We start from the raw sequence: 16,001 nt of genomic DNA on the forward strand, positions 1-16,001 counted from the left end.
ATATTAATAGATGTTAATAGATTCTTTTAAAACAAACGGTGATGTGTTATTGGTTTAACATTGTCAGATTTTGTCTCAACAGCTCAAAGGAATGCTTCTTAAAAGAAGCTGCTTTGAAACTCTTGATTTTCTTCAAAAGTGATTCCATATTTTCATGCATTTTCTTCTCCATTCCTTTACAGGTTTGAAATTGAAGTAGAGCCATTATTTGCCAGTTTAGCCTTGTATGATCTAAAAGAGAAGAAAAAGGTGATTATATAGATAAATATTGCTCCAAGAAGGAATCTAAGTTATGCAGTCTGAGACATAAGTTGATTTTTCTGATGTTCCCTCAGTTCTCTGTTCACTTCAATGCTTGTGAAAATTGAGTATTATATATAGTTTATTCATTACCAACAATATATTTTAATGTATAAATCCATTTCTTTAAGAAAGGAACTGAACTTGAATGGAAGATAAAATGAAAGTACCGAAAGAACAGAACAAACAGCTCTGAAAGAGCCATGACATGGCACAATATCATGTGTTTTTTGTGAACAAACAGTGCATCTCTTAAGTATTTTCATAATCATTTAATCAACAGCAGATTTTTTTTATATGTTTATGTTCGGGTACAGCGATATTCAAGTAAAAATAAGAGTTTATTTGATGTCATACCTTATGTCTTTAGCTATTGATGTGCCTTTGATTTAAATTAAACCATGTGAAATAAATTGACCATCTTAATCAGAGTTTTAACGAAGTTACTTCCCCTTAATATTCCCTTTAATATCAATAGTTTGCAAAAGGATATATCTCCTTAGTAAGGGTTAGGTCAAGTTAATTTCAATAATTACAACATATTAGAATACTCTATTTTCAACAATCATTGTGACATACCTCATTCCTTTTAATTGGATGTTATTCCTCAATCCCTTTCTGGAATAGAACTATGCCTCCCACTTTTGCTCTTCTGATTTTTTTAATGAATACTGCTTATCTGGTGCTATATTCTCGTGATGCTACTGCAAGCAGGTTTTTCATTGCACTTCTGCATATGATAATAAACTTGACTTCAACTTTAACTTCTATGGATTTATTTATAATGTCTCTTATGAACTGGCAGCAACACCTCGGTTGAATTACCTCCATGTGATGTTCCAGGTTGCAGACTGTAAACTTGTAGGTAGCGTTCCTTGCATTTGTTGTAAACAGAGTTGTCTTCACAAAAGTAAGTTTCAAAGAGCAAATTAAGGCTGATTTTCCCATTGCTCAATGATGTGAATTTTCCCACCTATAATATCTCACCCTCACTAAGGCTAATAGGAGCTGCAGTACTTTGCCTGGATTGAATACTCAAGCAGTATGACTAAGCTACCAGAGGAACCTGTAGAAGTTGGTACAATTACAATATCTAAGTGACATTTAGATGGATAGGAAAAGTTTAAAGGAATATGAGCCAACACGGGCAAATGGGATGAACTCAGGTTAGCAGCCTGGTTGCCATGGATAAGTTGGGCCGAAGGTCCTGATTCCGTGCTGTACAACTCTGACGCTATAATTAACTGATCCAAGCAGGCACCAATATGGTTATTGGGACCCTGCACGATGTAAGCCTTCCAAAGACAAATGTTAAGGGCTACCCACAGGTATACGTCAAGCCATGCTTCCACCATCAAAAACGTGGTGATTGAATGGTTGTGAATATCTCCTGACATTCAAAAACAATTAAAATACTTTAAAAATTAAATATATAAAATATGAATTATTTAAGAAAAACTTATTTTTAAAGTTCAATATAAGTAAATTAACTCTATGAATTCAAGGGAACATGAATTTGGTGGGGGGGGTGGTGGTGAGGCAGATAGTGCTGTTGCCACATTCACCCAGCAAACCTGACCCCAGCTGCTTCCCGTACAAAGCTAGTGCTTTCCCCCTTGACTGGGCTTCCTCTGATTTCCTCCTTCACAGACTGATAGGTGAACAGATTACTGTAAATTACGCCTTGGTATAGGCAAGTGGCAGAAGAATGAGAGGGAAATACTGGTGCAAGGACTACCGAGGCAAAGGGAGAGCAAGTTGCACATCTACAGGGAATTGGACTGTGATTGCTCTGCTGGAAGCTGCCATGAACTTGATGGCTTGGATGACTTCCCACTGTGTTATAATATTTAAGTACATGCATGCACTGTCACTTCTCTTCACAGATGTTCCTCTTCACTGAAGTGAACAGAATCGTTAGAGATGCACCATCTAACCCAGTGTAGGTTTACTGGATGGATTGTAGACAATTATCAGTAAGAATCCATCAGGAAATATTAGATATCCATGGTTATGAGCTTCTGGTGGTTTCAGACAGAATTAATAGCTGACGTGTCCTTAAGAAACTACCAGCATTTCTCTTTAAAATTTGAGCCAGAATTTGCAATGATACTAATCTGCAAATCAAATAATGAAAAAAGTATGTTGATTTGCACATCAGTGGAATATGCAAATATAGTCATTGATGAGATCACAAATTTATGTACTTGAAAGGGTTGAGCAAGGTCAGAGCCAGCAAGATCCCAGATTCAGATTTATTGATGGTGTTTCAGTTGGGACAGTACCTGAAGTTTTGGGATTGCTGGTTTAGGAGGGAAAACTTCAGTAAAAATTCTAGCTTCTGGTTGCCAAATAATGACAGCTGTCCATGTGTAAAGGAAGAACTTGAAATTTTACACATTCATTGGAAACTTGGAAGATTTTGGGAATCCTAAAGTCTATTTGCTCGAAGCAGTCTGTTCTGAGCCCAGTAGCTGATTTGTATACAGCAAGTGTCCACAGGCAAACGAGATGCAGGAGACACACACAAAATGCTGGAGGAACTCAGCAGGCCAGCCCTCCAGTCCTGCTGAAGGGTCTCGGCCCGAAATGTCGACTGTACTTTTTTCCCATAGATGCTGCCTGGCCTGCTGAGTTCCTCCAGCGTTTTGTGTGTTACTTAGATTTTCAGCATCTGCAGATTTTCTCTTGTTTGTGATTTGAGATGCATAATTTTCTTCTCAGTGATGCAGGGTTACAGAATCAGGGACCAATGTCGTATGGGACATTATATTCAGCCCATTGTGACTGTGCTTAGAAAGAGTGATAAAATTAATCCCTGTCCCTTTTTTCCAAAGCAACATGATGATTACCTCTTAATTATTTATCCAGCTCTCTTTTGAATAATGATGTTGAATCTCTTTTCACTACAGGTTAAGATTGCATTTTCCAAATCGTAAAAAAATCTTTTGTCCTCTATGGTTCTTTGGCCAATCTATCAACAACACTTAGACAATGGAAAATTGTTGATCAAAACAATAACTTGCTTCCTCTTTGAAGAATTTTACTGCCTGTAGCAGCATTCTTGGAGCAATGCCTCAGTATGGGAAGTCATGTTAGTTTTAAGATGGTAAAATAGTTGAGACGGACTATGATGCTGTCATGTAGCTGAATATCCTGTAAATGTACCATGCCCAAGCTTGTCTTGGAGGATTGACATTTGGTTAAGAAACTAGAGCCCTCCTTATTTCGATGGAACCAAAAGTGAGCAATATTCAGTGTCTTTGGAAGGAAGAACAAAACAGAGGCAGGGCTCCATTATTATTTCAGCAATCCAATGAAGTTGAAGTAAATGGAATGAACTCAAGCACATTGGTTGAAGTAAGGCCACAAAGATCCTGTTCCATCATCCATTTAAATCGTGGCTGAATTGAGTCTTAACTCTATCTTCTTACTAACATTCAATGTTTTTAGATGTTTCCTCCATGATGTCTGAAGATCCTAATGTATTTCTTGAATAACTAAATATACATTTTATTTCAGATTTCAGAGAACTTTTACTGTGACTTAAACAGTGACCAGATAAAGGCTTTTCTTCGTCCACATACCAATCAAATGGCACCTTCCAGCCTGAGTCGTGCAGCTATTTTCTCCATTACATATCCTTCTCCAGACATCTACCTGGTCATCAAGGTAAAGTACTTTCACTAATCCTGTGCAACGCAATTAGTTGACTACAAATGGAAAGTAAGCTAGCGATTCCTGCAACATCCTGTACAAAGTGTAGCAGAGGCCACAATTGTAATAAATGCAACAGCACTGTGGATTTTCACCAAGAGGGAGAGTACAGATACAAGATGTTTAGCTGGATAAGGGTGTGCTTTGTATCAGCTTGTAACTTGTGTGTCTCTCTTCATTGCTGGCACTGAGCAGGAGTCGGGTCTCGCGTCACTAATATATAAGGTTTTATAGTAGGGAGTAACCTTAAAAATTAAATTCCATAGACCTACTTCATGTGTCGGGAATTAATTGGAAGGTTATCACTTGCAAAGGCCTGTCACAGCCAATATGGACACTATTATTTTCAGTCTATTTTGTATAAATCCTGCAATATGTTAATCCTTCAAACTCTGAAAATGTTTATTTTTAAAATGCAACAAACAGTAGTTGAATAATGGTTTTGTGATACATAACATGAAGTCAATGACATTGTGTAATCGGTAGCAAAGTGGGCATTTCCTTCTTTCACTGGCTTCAGGGATGCTTGTGCCTCATTTGCTGCCTCAGCTTGGTGTGACTCAGAATTAAAGATTCAAGAATAATAGAATACTTAGGGGGACTGAGGGGCAGGAAGTGAGTGAGAGGTGCAGGGAAGTAAAACACGGCCAAAACCATTTCACTGTGCCAATGTTAAGGTCCAGTTTAAAATAGAGACAATTGGTTGAGGTAAAAACCATGTTTGGCTGATCAGGCAGCTTCGAGGGTGGAGTTAGTTCTTTGTGGATGTCAAGATCTGTTTTAATTGCAACTACTGGTGTTCGTTCATTTGCCCAGAAGGAAGTGCATAGATGTGCTGACAGTCTGGGATTTAGGGACCACTGATGTCACATCAGCCCCTGCATATTGTTTCAGACTCGATGTCAGTCCCTCCCTTAGAGTCTGCCTAACCGGATTCCCACAGCAAGAGGAATCATCTCTCTGATACCAGGCACAGAATCTGAATTGTTGTGCATTTTGATGGGGATTCTCAGATTACAAATTAGAAATCACAGAGAATTATTTTAATTGATTTTTTAATTTGATGATTTTAATTATCTCTATATCCATTTGTGCATGTTTAATTATTCTTCATTGTCAAATAAAAACCATGTTTTAGCTTTGCCTTCAGTCAAAGGTGTCAGGGACATACTGTGGCTGGGACATTTGCCTTTAGCACCTGTGACTCAGGAGTGCTAAGGTTTCACAGCCCTACTCAAGTGTGGGTGCAGTGAAGGTGGGTGAAGTTAACAGGCAGTAGACTGGGGCGCTCTATATAATATTGTCCATTGCTTCACTTTATCAGAACACATTGTCCAGTAATGTGCAGTGTAGGTGAAGAGTCTAGACCCAAACTATCAACCACTTTCCTCTGCAGATGTTGCCTGACCTGCTGGGGCTCATTTTGTTTCTGCTCCAGATCCCAGTATCTGCAGTTTCTCTTGTCTCCATCTTGACTTTATTTTTTTAGATTCTCTTGTCCTTGCATACCAGCCCTGAGTTTCCACATTCAACACATCATCCTCCACAACTTCTACCATCTCCAAAGGGATCCTACCAACAAACGTATCTTTCTTCCCCCACCCCCCACACTTCCCACCGTGATCGCTCCCTCCGTAATTCCCTTGTCCATTTGTCACTCCCCACTAATCTGCCTCCTGACATTTATTACTGCGGGCAGCCCGAGTGCTAGACCTGCCGATTCTCTTCCTCCCTCAGCTCCATTCAGGACCCCAAATAGTTCTTCCAGGTGAGACCACACTTTACCTGCAAATCTGCTGGGATTGTCTATTGTATCCGGGGCTCCCAATCCAGCCTCCTTACGTTGGTGAGACCCATCGTAAACCGGGGGACCACTTCGTTGAGCACCTCCGCTCCATCTGCGAAAAGCGGAATTTCCCGGTGCCCAAATGCTCCCGTTTCTGTTCCGATGTGTTAGTCCATGGTGTCCTTTTGCCAAGGTGAGGCCACACTCAGGGAACAGGAGCAACAGCTTATATTCCAGCTGGGTCGCCTCCAACCTGATGGTACGAATATTGATTTCTCCTTCCGGTTAAAAAATAATTTCCCCTCCCCCTTCGCTCTTCTTTTATCTCCCACTCTGGCCCCTTACCTCTTTTCACCTGCCTATCACCTCCCTCTGGGTCCCTTCCTCCTATGGTCCACTCTCCTCTCCTATCAGACTTCATCCTCTTCAGCCCTTCATCTTTCCAACCCAGCTGGCTTCACCTATCACCGTCCAGCTGTCCTCCTTCCCCTCCCCCACCTTTCTATTCTGGCTTCTTCCCCTTCCTTTCTAATCCCGAAGAAGGATCTCGGCATGAATCGCCAATTGTTTATCATTTCCATAGATACAGCCCGACTTGCTGTGTTCCTCCAGCGTTTTGTGTGTGTGTTGCTTTACTTTTTTCAAATGCTGGAGGAAAACCATCACGCCAATTAAACAGTATGATAAGTATACTGTTCCAAGGTGGACCCTGCTGTTTATTGTGGAAGTGATTACATTTGTATCGATACAAACCACTGTGGCGTAGGAGTTTCCTTAACAATGTTCCTTTTCTATTTTTAGATCGAAAAGGTTCTTCAGCAGGGAGACATTGCTGAGTGTGCAGAGCCATATCTTGTAATGAAAGAGAGTGATTCATCAAAGGTACCTGATATTTTCTCAACTTTCTGAAAATATTTATTTCATCTCTACAGTTTTAATTATTTATCTGCTTCCGGTGTCTTGTAGAAGGCTTTTACTTTTTACAGGGAATTCCATCCCAAGAAGGTCTCTACTTTGGAAATTGTTCTGAGGCAGAGGAAATGAGAATTACCTTGCTCTTACCTTGTGCTTGGGAGGGACCTGGATACATGTTTCATGCCAAAAGAGGCAGTGGATAAGTGGATCACTTCTCAATTCCACTTGCCAGGGCTGTATGTGATTCTGTCAATTGTGCGCTTCTGCTGCCCTTCGATCACTTTGATCTTCCTCACCAGGAAAATGGAAGGGACTCTTCATTCCCAGATTGAACTGAACTGAGCATTCCTGGACTGTTTTGACGACTTTGCAGTTTGATGTTTTATAAACAGTGTTATCGCTCTTCTTTCACCATTTGCGTGACTTGTTCTTTCTTTTGCACTTCAGGGGGTTCGTCGTTTTTTTTCTTTGAACGGGTTCCTTTGCTTTCTTTGTAGCTGTCTTTCAGGGTTGTTTTACTGCATACATACTTTGATAATAAATGTTCTTTGAATCTTGAATCTTCCCCCACCCCCACGCAGACCACCAGACTTCTGGTGTGTTATGTCAATTTCATGCCCAGTCAGCACCCAAAGAGAAATAAAGTATGGATATTTGGAATGATGCAGAGCAGTCAAGATGTACCAAGAGACATACAGTACTTGTACGTTACAAAATACTTTGCATGAACCCAGGGTGTCCCAGCTTCATAGTCAACAAAATACAGCAAAGTACATGTGCTATCCTGTTGTAGGGGACTAAGTGGTAAACAGCTTCAGAAGCTGAGTGACCCGCTTATGATGTCATGAGGTCATACAGCACTGAAACAGGCCATTCAGCCCACCAAGTCAATGCTGACCATGACGGCTATTCATGCTAATCCCACTATCCCCATATCCCTCTACTTCACCATAAAATCATGAATGTAATCTATGTATATTTTAGGCAAATAAAATGTTTTCTTTTCTCCAGAATAAAGATAAAATAGAGAAACTTAAGACTCAAGCCGAGTCCTTTTGCCAACGGCTGGGAAAGTACCGAATGCCATTTGCTTGGGCCTACGTGAACATTATGAATGTAACATCCTCTCTGATCGACAAAGATACGTTGGAGGTTGAAAATATCAGTGGTAATATAATAGAAACATGTGCTTACTATGGTTGATCATTATTTTAGTTCTTTCTAACTGTACTTCAAAATATAACGAATCGCCTTTATTTTTCTGATGTGCTCTCAAAAAGCTAAAGGCAACAGTGGAGACAAGAAAGTTTACTCGCATCAAAGACGACTTTCGGAGAAGTCAGCTCTTTTGGAGGATCAGTGCAGCCTGTCCAACTTCAAAACTGCCACTGTTACCATCAGTAGCTTCTTTAAACAGGTACTTCTCCATCGCGCCTAATTGTGTGATCTTTCACTACTCGGGATCTTTCTAACACTTGAAACAGCATTATTGATGCTGGTGTCTTTGTGTGCCATGCACGTCCATGTCATGAAGTCTCAATTATCATTATTAAGAAGTGATGTACATGACAATTTCTGCTGTGATTTAGAATGCATCTACCAAAGAGAGGGCAGTGCTTAAAAGCAGTAAGAGTATATTAATCCAACAAATAAGTGAAACAAAACATAAATTATACTGAGGACAGGTGAGGAATGGCTTTTGAGGACTTTAAGACTTTCTCATCTTTGCCTAAGAGCTTGCTAATTCACCTGCAAACCAAGTAAAAAGCCTCAGTAAGTGGTTATTTTAAGACTTTAGGGATCCAAAATATATAGAGCAGTTTTTGAAATTGTTGCAACAGCATCAAGTATTTGGCATTTTCACCTTGGGAAATGGATTCTGCCTACCTACTCTATCTATGTCACTCATAGTTTTACATACTTCTATCAGGTCACTCCTCAGCCTCCAGCACGCCAGAGAAAATAATCCAAGTTTGTCCAACCTCACCCATAAGATCATAAGACATAAGAGCAGAATTAGGCCATTCAGCCCATCAAATCCGCTCCGCCATTTCATCGTGGTTGATCTCGGATCCCATTCAACCCCATGCACCTGCCTTCTCATATTATCCCTTGATGCCCGACCAATCAGGAAACGATCAACTTCCACTTTAAATTTACCCACGGACTTGGTCTCAACCAGTCTGTGGCAGAGCATTCCACAGATTCACCACTCTTTGGCTAAAAAATTCCTCCTTCCTTCTGTTCTAAAAGGTTACCCCTCAATTTTGAGGCTGTGCCCTCTAGTTCTGGATACCCCCAACAGAGGAAACATCCTCTCCACATCCACCCTATCTAGCCCTTTCAACATTCAGTAGTTTTCAACAAGATCCCCCCCTGCATTCTTCTAAATTCCAGTGAGTACAGGCCCAAAGCTCCTCATATGTTAACCTCTTCATTCCCAGAATCATCCTCATGAACCTCCTCTGGACTCTCCCCAATGGCCACACATTCCTTCTGAGATAAGGGGCCCAAAACTGCTGACAATACTCCAAGTATGGCCTGACTAGTGTCTTATAAAACCTCAGCATTATCTCCTTGCTTTTATATTCCTGTGAAATAAATGCCAAAAACTCCTGCTTTGGTGGAATTGTGGATCGTGAGAAAGGCAGTCAAAGGATACAGTGGCATAAAGATCAGTTGGCATCTTGCATGTAGAAATAGCAGGTGAAGTTAAATTTTGACAAGTGTGAGGTGTTTCATTTGGGAAGTCAAATGCAAAAAGAAAGCATACAGTTTATGGCAGAACCTTTAGGAGCATTGATGTTCAGAGGAATCTTGGTGTGAAAATCCATTGCTACTTGAAAGTGCAATACAAGTGGAAAGGGTGATTTAAAAAAAGGTCTCAACCCAAAACGTTGAAGGTTTATTTCCCACCATAGATGCTGCCTGACCTGCTGATATCCTCTAGTATGTTTGCCTTCTTTGGACAGAACGTTGATTTCAGCAGGTCAGGCAGCATCCTATGGAGGGAAATTCACATCCCTGACTGTGTTGGTCGTTGATGCAAACAACACATTTCTCGGTACGTTTCAAAGTACATGTGACAAATAAAACTTATTTAAAAAAAGGGTGGAAAATGTAAAATAGTAGAGGACAAAGATTCAAGCTAAGAGGGGAACAGTTGAAAGGAGATAGGCAGGGCAAATTTTTATAAGTTAGGTGCCTGGAACATGTTGCCTGTGAACATGGGAGAAGCAAAGATCATGGCAACATTTGAGAGGCATTTAGAGATAGAAAATAGATGCCCGGAGCATGTGCAGACAGATTGGATTGTTAAGATTGACGTCATGGTTGGTGTGGATGTAGTCGGCTGAGTATAATGACCGTACCTCTGCCATACTGATCTATGTTTTTTCAATCTTTAAACTATGGAGTAAATTTACATCAGAATACTTAAAAATGTCTTGTTCACACAAGTCACTTTACTTAATTGTTTCTGTCTGTGAATTGGGATAACCCAATTATTTTTCCTTCACTTGGAACAATTGTCAGGGAATCTCCCCAATTACAGACAGACAGACAGACATACTTTATTGATCCCGAGGGAAACTGGGTTTTGTTACAGTTGCATCAACCAAGAATAGTGTAGAAATATAGCAATATAAAACCATAAATAATTAAATAATAATAAGTAAATTATGCCAAGTGGAAATTAGTCCAAGACCAGTCTATTGGCTCAGGGTGTCTGACACTCCGAGGGAGGAGTTGTAAAGTTTGATGGTCACAGGCAGGAATGACTTCCTATGACGCTCAGTGTTGCATCTCGGTGGAATGAGTCTCTGGCTGAATGTACTCCTGTGCCTAACCAGTACATTATGGAGTGGATGGGAGACATTGTCCAACTTGGCATGCAACTTGGACAGCATCCTCTTTTCAGACACCACCGTCAGAGAGTCCAGTTCCACCCCCACAACATCACTGGCCTTTTGAATGAGTTTGTTGATTCTGTTGGTGTCTGCTACCCTCAGCCTGCTGCCCCAGCACACAACAGCAAACATGATAGCACTGGCCACCACAGACTCGTAGAACATCCTCAGCATCGTCCGGCAGATGTTAAAGGTCCTCAGTCTCCTCAGGAAATAGAGATGGCTCTGACCCTTCTTGTAGACAGCCTCAGTGTTCTTTGACCAGTCCAGTTTATTGTCAATTTGTATCCCTAGGTATTTGTAATCCTCCACCATGTCCACACTGACCCTGACCATGTTCACACTGATTAGTTAAGAATTAACTATCAGACATATAAAAATGAGACCAATGAAGCAAGGTTGAAGTTATTCCTTTGCAAATAATAAAGCAAACAATATTTACAATCCTACAGCTTGATAGCAGATTTTCGTTTAACTAGTTGTTAAAGTATCAGGTCTTTTACAGGCCTTCTGTTCTTTTTTCCAAAGGATAGGTGGGAGAATCTTGGTGAGAATCTCCTTTTTGAAATTGAGTGTCTTCAGCATTATGAGAGTTTCCTGGACTTCTCAATTTCACATGCTCTTACAATGTGGCATGAAAAGCAGGGCATTTAAAAGTGGAATGTGTACCTTGAAAATTACTCAGTACACACATTGGTAAAAGCTTAAACATTTCTTTTTCAACTTTGAAGGATGAAATTACTCTCCTTGCATTATGTTTCTAAATATTATCAGTCAGATCTCTGCATCTTCTTCCTCGTTTGTTTACTCATGCAAAACAAACTCGGGAAATACAGAAGGTTGACCTACAAAAACAACTAAGTCACTATTTTTATTACATTTTTCGGTTTTTGCTCCACCAAATGTAAATCTTTAAGTGTTGAGTTTTTTGTGTTGTGTTATTTATAGGAAGGCGACAAGCTGAGTGATGAAGATTTGCTCAAGTTTTTGGCTGAAATAAAAAGATCGAGTGCACCGCTGAGAAGATTGCGGTCGATACCAGGTAGCAGTTCAAATTCATTTGACCTGTAGTTGTCCTCAGAGCTGGTTTGAAGCTGACTCTTAAAATATACAAAAATAGAGGAATTGAGCTAACAGTTATCAAATTTATTTGGATTGGTTCCTTGTATAAATTAATTTGATTAAATCCTGTCCAGTCCTTGCTACGTAAAATCAATAAAGAAGTAAATTCTTCTCTGCCACTTTTATTGTATCCTGCAGTCTAGATTATTTGATAGGTAGCTTTCTGTAGTGGGAAGGCACATGATTGGGTTGAGTTGTTCTTTGGTCTCGACAAACCATTTGCAAATGTGTCACCAAATGAGGAGACATGGTCAGTGCACAGTTCCTTTGTGGCGTGTCCCCTGTATGCTTGGCTTTTATATACTTAACAATCAGCCGATTGGTCATCATTATGGAACCTCAATTGTGACGTAGGGGGGGAGGCTTCATCACTGATTGGACAGCTCCATGCATTATGGTCTGAAATTTTGCCCGCATTGGCTTATAAATAGGATCGAGGTTCATGTGTCTGTTTACAGAATTGTTTGTGGAAAACCATGCTTCCGGGAATTCTCTCGCATGCAATATGTTTGCTTGCGCCATAACTTTCACTGATGCCCGGTTGAATTTTGTGCCCCTCATGGGTAGAGACCAGGGAGAGTTGGTCACGCCATTTTACAGCCAGTTGATGTTCATGTATCCTTGTAGATAGTTTTCTCCCAGTTTGGTTGACATCTATTTAGAAGGGATATCTACAGAATTATGCTCAATCTCTGGATGTTGCAAAATCCCAGATAATGATCTGTGGCACTCAGTAATCCAATGTGAGGAGAGACATTAGCCATTTACAACATAGTTCAGCATTCATTCCTACAGTGTCTGTTGGGAAACGTTTGCTGCCTCACCAGACACTTTAAACAAAAAGATCAGAAGGTTCAAGGGTGATACAGAAGGCAGTGATGCAGAGGTAAAAGCTATTATGAAGGATGTGGAGTTCTCTGATTTAACTTCTGTTTGAACATGTCAGAGTTGGACAGAGCGTGGCTCAACCTGAGGAGTGAGGCAGAACCAGTGAACAGAGAGCAAAAGCTGCAGTATAGACGGGACATGACGTGTTCTGCCTTTCTGAAGTTAGCTTGGAGAATTCTCAGACTTAACCAAGATCCATTGTCTTAAAATTCGTACCTGTTAGGATGGATCAGAGCAAGTCAGAATTTTAGAACGAGCTGGGGCGTGGGGGAAGACTACAGAAGAAGATGATCTAATTTATTCTGTTGATCAGAAAGAAACGAAAGGGAGAGAGCACTGCGGACACAAATGGAGTCAGTTGTTTTTGATTTGGACTACCTTACTTCTGTGAAAAGGTCAAAAGCCAGACTGAAGGAAGTTGAGTGCATTCTGCTGAAGGAATGAGGTTGGGCTGGAATCAAAAACAGGTTAATGTTGAAGAAAAAAGTGACGGAATCAGCAGTCAGAGATCTGAGATTTGTGGAGTATGGACAGCCATGAGCCGCCTTCTAGTGCTTCCTTCATGCCTAATGACTGAAAACTGGGATTCAACAATTCAGGTCACCAGTTATTATTCCCAACGTAGTGTGCAATGCTAAAAGCTGCCTGCGGAATACCATGATGCAGGTCCAAGCCTTCGATAACGCCATTAGATTATTAATTGCAATTGCATGTTCAGTTGGGCTCACCCTCATTTAAGGCAACACTTTAAATGTCATAATAGTAATAACAGGAACCAGTTCACCCCTTGCTCTTTGCCAATATCCTCCAATGATAGTTATAGCATATAGATGATGAATTCAGCACTGAAAATTGGTATGGAGAGCTAAATACATGTTCTTATACAACTGATATAAGCATATAACAGCTACAAACTGAAGTAAATGTGAAATTAAAGCAATATTATATTATCAGGCTTACAAAGACTGAGTTCAGTTAATTGCTTTTCACATTGATATAGTTGGTACCATTATAAACTGCATCACGCCTAAAGGCTGGGAGAATAAAAGTCTGTGCTGAAATTTCAGTGCAGCACTGAAGCATTACTGCTTGTTCAAGGTCTTTTCTTCTAGATGCAAGTCTAAGCAAAGGCTCTGTCAGCTTGTCCATTGCGTGCTGACCGTGCAGCAGGGAAAATACACTTATTGGTTGATATCGCTAACCTTCCATCCTCGATCAATTATTTAAAAAATGGAACAACTAAGCAACAAGCTGCTCATAGGATAATTTTGTTGCCAAAATAATGGATAGGGGAAGTAATTGGAGATATTTCTGCGCGATGTGAGGGAGTGTTTTAAATTTTAGAGTACTTCTGTTCAAGGACGTGTTTGCTGATGTTTCAGGTCAAATAAAAATCGAGATCTTGCCTGTTGGAGAGAGTCCTGCATACTCCATAACTCCTGAGCTGTTGCCAGTGAAACCACATCCCGAAAACCGTGGTCGACCAATCAAAGAAATTCTGGAATTCCCTTCTCAAGAAGTATATGTTCCACATACCACATACCGGTAGGAGACCAGTGTGAAATGCCTGTGTAAAAATGCAAATTAGCAGACCTCTTGCATAAATATTGTGATTTTCAAGTTACTTTCAAAAGCATTCTTATCATAATTTTCTTTCACTCATTCCTGCTTTTCCTTACGTCTCTGAGGATGAAAGTATTGCTGCGAGAACCCAGTTGATTCTAAGCTACTAATTCAATCACTAGAGAGCAGAGTTATCGAGAAACGGTGTCAGGAAACATCACTGTGTCTCGCACAAATCAACAAATTCAAGTGCAGTTAAATATGAATATAGGAAAAAATACTTTGACTCTGGCGGAATATTTTATCTTACTCTTCTTCCCTGTTCAGATATATTTGGTATTTGCACACTGAAAGCCCGATCCAGAGGAGAGTTTGTATTCTTTTGTAGAATTTTGATGCATAATTTTATGGCAGCAACAAGACATTTAGAAAGCATAAAGTGAACTGGAGGAAGCTTTAAATGAGAAAAGTGATTCATATCAACAATTTTTGCTACTGAATGAACCTGACCAGAATGAAATATCTCTTTGTTGCTCTTGTTCAGCCACACTAATGAAAACTATCAGTTTTATACAGAGGAATAAATAATGGCTTTAGATACTTATGCTTCATTTATATTTATTATAACAGTAAATTGATTTGTTTTTTAATGCAGGCTATTATTTTCAGAGTTATTATTGTGTATTTTATGGTTATAATGGTGAGCATTTCAATAAGCTCATTTTTTTTCTGGGTGACCATGCATCTAATCTTTTCTTAGGCTGTCCTTTGGAATTGAGAATGACTTACTTTTTCTCCAGCTTTATAGATTCCTGAGATGGCCTGAGGAGGCCAGTGGGATGCCTGTGCTCTGCCACAGGTGTGGCATGAAGTGTTTGATGGGCAGTCTGACCCGTGGTTTGGGATTGACGTGTTACAGCTGGGCTTCTGTTTGCTGTTGATTAAAGGACTCAATGCACTCAATGTTATCCCAGATAGTCTTCCTTTTAAAGTGCTCAATGGACAATGATTCCCACAAGTGGGCTTGTTAAGATTTGAGTTTCTTCCCCTGTACATTCGTAAATCACTTCTTGTGACAGTACTGGGAGCAGATCTTCATTTTAAGAGGTGTAATCCCAGTTAATGTTGTATGTCCATTGGGGCTCTAATTAGAGCGTTAGTGCTGAGGATTTTGGCCTGGAAAAGGATGCTAATGTCTTTGCTTTTTAACAAATGCAGTAGATAGGGAGAATTTTGAAGAAATATTGATTTGAATGCTCTCTGTAGGTAGTCCATATCTCAGAGGGATAGCAAGGGCAGAAAAAATCATAGACTTTGTGCACAGTCTGAGGGCTTGATCTTCACCTTTTCCTCAGATGAAGATGAAGTTGAATTTATTAATATCTGTCTTTAAGCCAGGGATAGGAGTTTGTGTCAAATGGTAACAGAGAATAATTGAAACAAACTGGCTTCTCTATAATGAACACAATTTATTTTCTACTTGAAGGTCAATTTACATCTTTTTTTAACAGTAGCAGCTACCAGAACTGATGAATCTGGTGAAAAATCACTAAACTAAACATTGTTTTCAGTTAATGATTATCTATTTCTCAATACAACGTTTTAGTCTCTGAGATCTGACACCAGAGTTACTGCTGCCAATACTAATTACACTTAATATGTTTATATACTGTTTGTATATCCATCAGTTAAAAAGAAGGATCTAAAAATAGTATCTAAACATATTATAAGCAAACTAATATAATATAACAACCATAAGCAAGACAATTTTATGGAATTGTTGTCTTGTTTAACTTCTGCAT

At 39.8% G+C, this 16,001-nt stretch overlaps 1 protein-coding gene across 6 annotated transcripts in view; it reads left to right on the forward strand.

The window, feature by feature from the left end:
- The window catches only part of dock8 (dedicator of cytokinesis 8), a 261,176-nt gene that overhangs the window by 126,976 nt on the left and 118,199 nt on the right, over positions 1-16,001 (forward strand). For all 6 annotated transcript variants that reach the window (XM_073072099.1, XM_073072104.1, XM_073072113.1 and 3 more), the window contains 7 exons: positions 183-249; positions 3,823-3,972; positions 6,605-6,685; positions 7,730-7,886; positions 7,999-8,135; positions 11,575-11,668; positions 14,019-14,181. In XM_073072099.1, coding sequence (XP_072928200.1) covers positions 183-249; positions 3,823-3,972; positions 6,605-6,685; positions 7,730-7,886; positions 7,999-8,135; positions 11,575-11,668; positions 14,019-14,181 — 849 coding nt within the window. The remainder of the gene's footprint in view (positions 1-182; positions 250-3,822; positions 3,973-6,604; positions 6,686-7,729; positions 7,887-7,998; positions 8,136-11,574; positions 11,669-14,018; positions 14,182-16,001) is intronic.

Source organism: Hemitrygon akajei, chromosome 2 (genome assembly GCF_048418815.1).
Source record: "Hemitrygon akajei chromosome 2, sHemAka1.3, whole genome shotgun sequence".
Lineage (NCBI taxonomy): Eukaryota > Metazoa > Chordata > Chondrichthyes > Myliobatiformes > Dasyatidae > Hemitrygon > Hemitrygon akajei.